Source organism: Austrofundulus limnaeus, unplaced genomic scaffold (assembly GCF_001266775.1).
Source record: "Austrofundulus limnaeus strain Quisiro unplaced genomic scaffold, Austrofundulus_limnaeus-1.0 Scaffold48, whole genome shotgun sequence".
NCBI lineage: Eukaryota > Metazoa > Chordata > Actinopteri > Cyprinodontiformes > Rivulidae > Austrofundulus > Austrofundulus limnaeus.
Window position 1 is genome coordinate 862,925 of NW_013952450.1, and position 3,130 is coordinate 866,054.

Sequence of the window (3,130 nt, forward strand, 5' to 3'; positions counted from 1 at the left end):
AAGTAAGTAAGTAAGTAAGTAAGTAAGTAAGTAAGTAAGTAAGTAAGTAAGTAAGTAAGTAAGTAAGTAAGGTTTTATTTATATAGCGCCTTTCACAAAAGTCCTTATGTGCTGCCTTGACTTTGAAGATTAAAAATTCAATTTATAATAGGCAAAAAGGGAACAAAAAGGAACTTATCACGTTAAGTAAACCAGCAAACCTTGTGTTTCACAAAGTTAGTCAGAGAAATATGATGTTAAATGCTGACTTCAGTTCCCCATTAAAAACTACAGTCAAACTGTGAAAATGCTGTGTAAATACTTGACTTTAAAATGGTGACAAATGGTCATCTGTGATGGAAACTCAAGTGAAATGTGTTTTATACTTGCAGGTGAGATCTTCCTGAAGGTGGAGGAGGAAGACGATCAGGGCTGGTGTCGGGGGGTGCTGACCGGCGGGAAGGAGGGCTTCTACCCGGCCAACTATGTTGAAGTTGCCGAGTGACGTCACACTGTCCAACAGCTGATGTCCTGATTGTCTTTGTCCTCACAAATCTATATTTTTAAACATTATTCTTAAAGCAACAATCTGACATCTAAGATGTCGTTGTTAAAGTGTAAAATTCTGAGGCCTTACGATCCTAACTTGTTTTATTTGAGTTCTTTGTAAAGATTTGTTGTTTCATGTTGAATGTTTTTATGTATGCGTATAAGTTTGCATGTTGGTGTGTCTTGCCAAGAAGGAACAAGAAAAAAAAAGAGAATATTTATTTAGCTTTTTTGTGTCCAAGACATTTGGTCACTGAAATGAAGGTGAGCAGGATTGTGCCGACACAGGTTTACAATGTGTGCATGCTGCGTTGTTTACTTCATAAGTATTATGTTTAATAAGCACAAAGAAGTCACGTTAAAGAAAGTGGATTTTCAAAATAAAGCTACTCTAATGCAGATTGGGACTGTTGAAGTCTTTTTGCATAAATGCCACTTCACGTCTGAAAAGGTTGTGTAAAATGTAAGAATGTTGTCCCATTATTGATGTAGAAGTCTTATTTGTTAATCATTCTGGATCTTTGCTTTATTTAATTTTTGCTTATCGTTTCATGAGAGACAAACTTTTTCAGTTGGTGAGAAGTCTGGACCGCAGGCAGATCAGTACAGCTGCTGGAACCTTCTTAGGTGAAACCAGAATTGGTTAAGCATTGTCTTGCTGAAATACCTAAAAGCTTACCTAAAAGAAATTGAAAAGTAAAAAAAATTTAAAAACACCTTCTGGAAGGAAAAGTATCGTTTCCCAAGACATATTTGGTCACAAATTAATTAGGCATATATGAGGCTAACGATGTGTAGCTCTAAATATGTACTTTTTTGCATCTGTGTTGTGTTTCCAGACATTTCAGCTGCACATGCAACAGGCACTAATGTATTTTTATTCATAAAATTACCTGATGCATGTCAAAATTTTAACACAGACAGTGAAAAAAATAATACAATTTTGAGTTTAAAGTGCACTTACGCAGTGTCACAAAAGAACACCATCACTGTAAACCCAAATTTTTCTTTTACATAATAAGTCAAGCTATTATTATTACTAATCTTTTCATGTTTTTGCAAAACGCGGGACCATTACTTAACAAAATGTGTTTTGTAAACTACTCAAATCAAGTTTTTGCTCTAATGGCTCTGAGCTGAGATTGACATGTTTTTACTGGTTTTGGGAGGGGCTTGTCTGTGACCTGACCGTTGAGCCAGCAGGTGGCAGTAATGCACCTTTAAGTTGTTTACCAACACGAAGGAGAAGAAGAAAACTAGCAGAGCTAAATGCATGTTTCTTCTGACTGTTGGCTGCATGGTTGCTGACTGCAATGTTTCTGTTGAGTTACAATGACTCCTGGCTATTTTTACTTGGTAGTTCAGCTGTGTTAGTTTGTTCAATTTGTTTCTTTTTTTTTCCCAATCGCCTCATTTGATTGGTGCAGAGCCTGTGAGGGATCATGGGTAATTTTCTTTTCCACTCCCTCACAAAAGTTGTATATTATCTTGATATTTTGTAAAAGCAGCACACATGACAGCATAAATTCACTTATTCTGGTTCTGTCATTATCCAAGGCGATCTGTTGTAATTAAGTAATTTTACTGACTAATGGTAAACCTGAAAACCATTAGTGAGGGTGCAGTTGTTGTAGAATAGCAGACAATTCTGGTATCGTCCAGTTTACTTTGTTCTGTTGATGATTCAAGTCTTTGCATTGTAACATGTTAAAGTAATTTTACATGTTAAAAATACTAATTGATGATGATTAATATTTACATTTTAAATTTTCCATTAACAAAACTAGAAGTATTGATAAATGTAAGTAACAATTACTGATATAGTAGAATAAAAAGTTATTTATATTAACAAAATATTATCTGTAGTTTAAACTAATGTTATTATGGTTATTTGCTTAATAGGGCTTTGTAAACTTAGCTTAAAATTGTATTTTCATAAAACTAGAAAGAAATTTCTGTAATCAACATTAATGAAGTATATGTGTTTACTACATTTTATTGAAGTTCTTAAGTTAACACAACTAAACCTGATTAGTTTCATCATTGTGTTAAAACTAGAATGGTTTAAGGCAACGGGTTTCCACACGATTTTCTAATAAAGTAAACTAATTCAGTCCTGCTGCATCTCAGTAATCCCGGTAAAAAATCAAAAAGAAAAAAATTGTATAGGTCCTCTGGACGGGTTCTTCTCTAATGAAATGTTTCGTCTCTCCTCCAAGAGACTTCTTCAGTCTGAGAGTTTCAGGCAAAATTCAGGCTTTTAAGCCCTGCCTCCATGTGACTGATACTCACATCACATGGCTATTGTTGACACCTAATTACAGCGTGGCCATTGCCAGTATCACTCCACCCCCTGTTAACAATAGGTGTTAATTAGGTGTCAACGATAGCCATGTGATGTGAGTATCAGTCACATGGAGGCAGGGCTTAAAAGCCTGAATTTTGCCTGAAACTCTCAGACTGAAGAAGTCTCTTGGAGGAGAGACGAAACATTTCATTAGAGAAGAACCCGTCTAGAGGACCTATACAATTTTTTTCCTTTTTGATTTCTTACCTGGATTACTGAGATGCATCAGGACATTCTAAACAGTAGTATCTGTAC

At 35.2% G+C, this 3,130-nt stretch overlaps 1 protein-coding gene across 2 annotated transcripts in view; it reads left to right on the forward strand.

The window, feature by feature from the left end:
- The window catches only part of LOC106517360 (protein kinase C and casein kinase substrate in neurons protein 3), a 9,807-nt gene extending 8,878 nt beyond the window's left edge, over positions 1 to 929 (forward strand). For both annotated transcript variants that reach the window (XM_014008145.1, XM_014008146.1), the window contains exon 10: positions 372 to 929. In XM_014008145.1, coding sequence (XP_013863599.1) covers positions 372 to 484 — 113 coding nt within the window. In that variant the 3' untranslated portion in view covers positions 485 to 929. The remainder of the gene's footprint in view (positions 1 to 371) is intronic.
- The last annotated feature ends 2,201 nt before the right edge of the window (positions 930 to 3,130 follow it).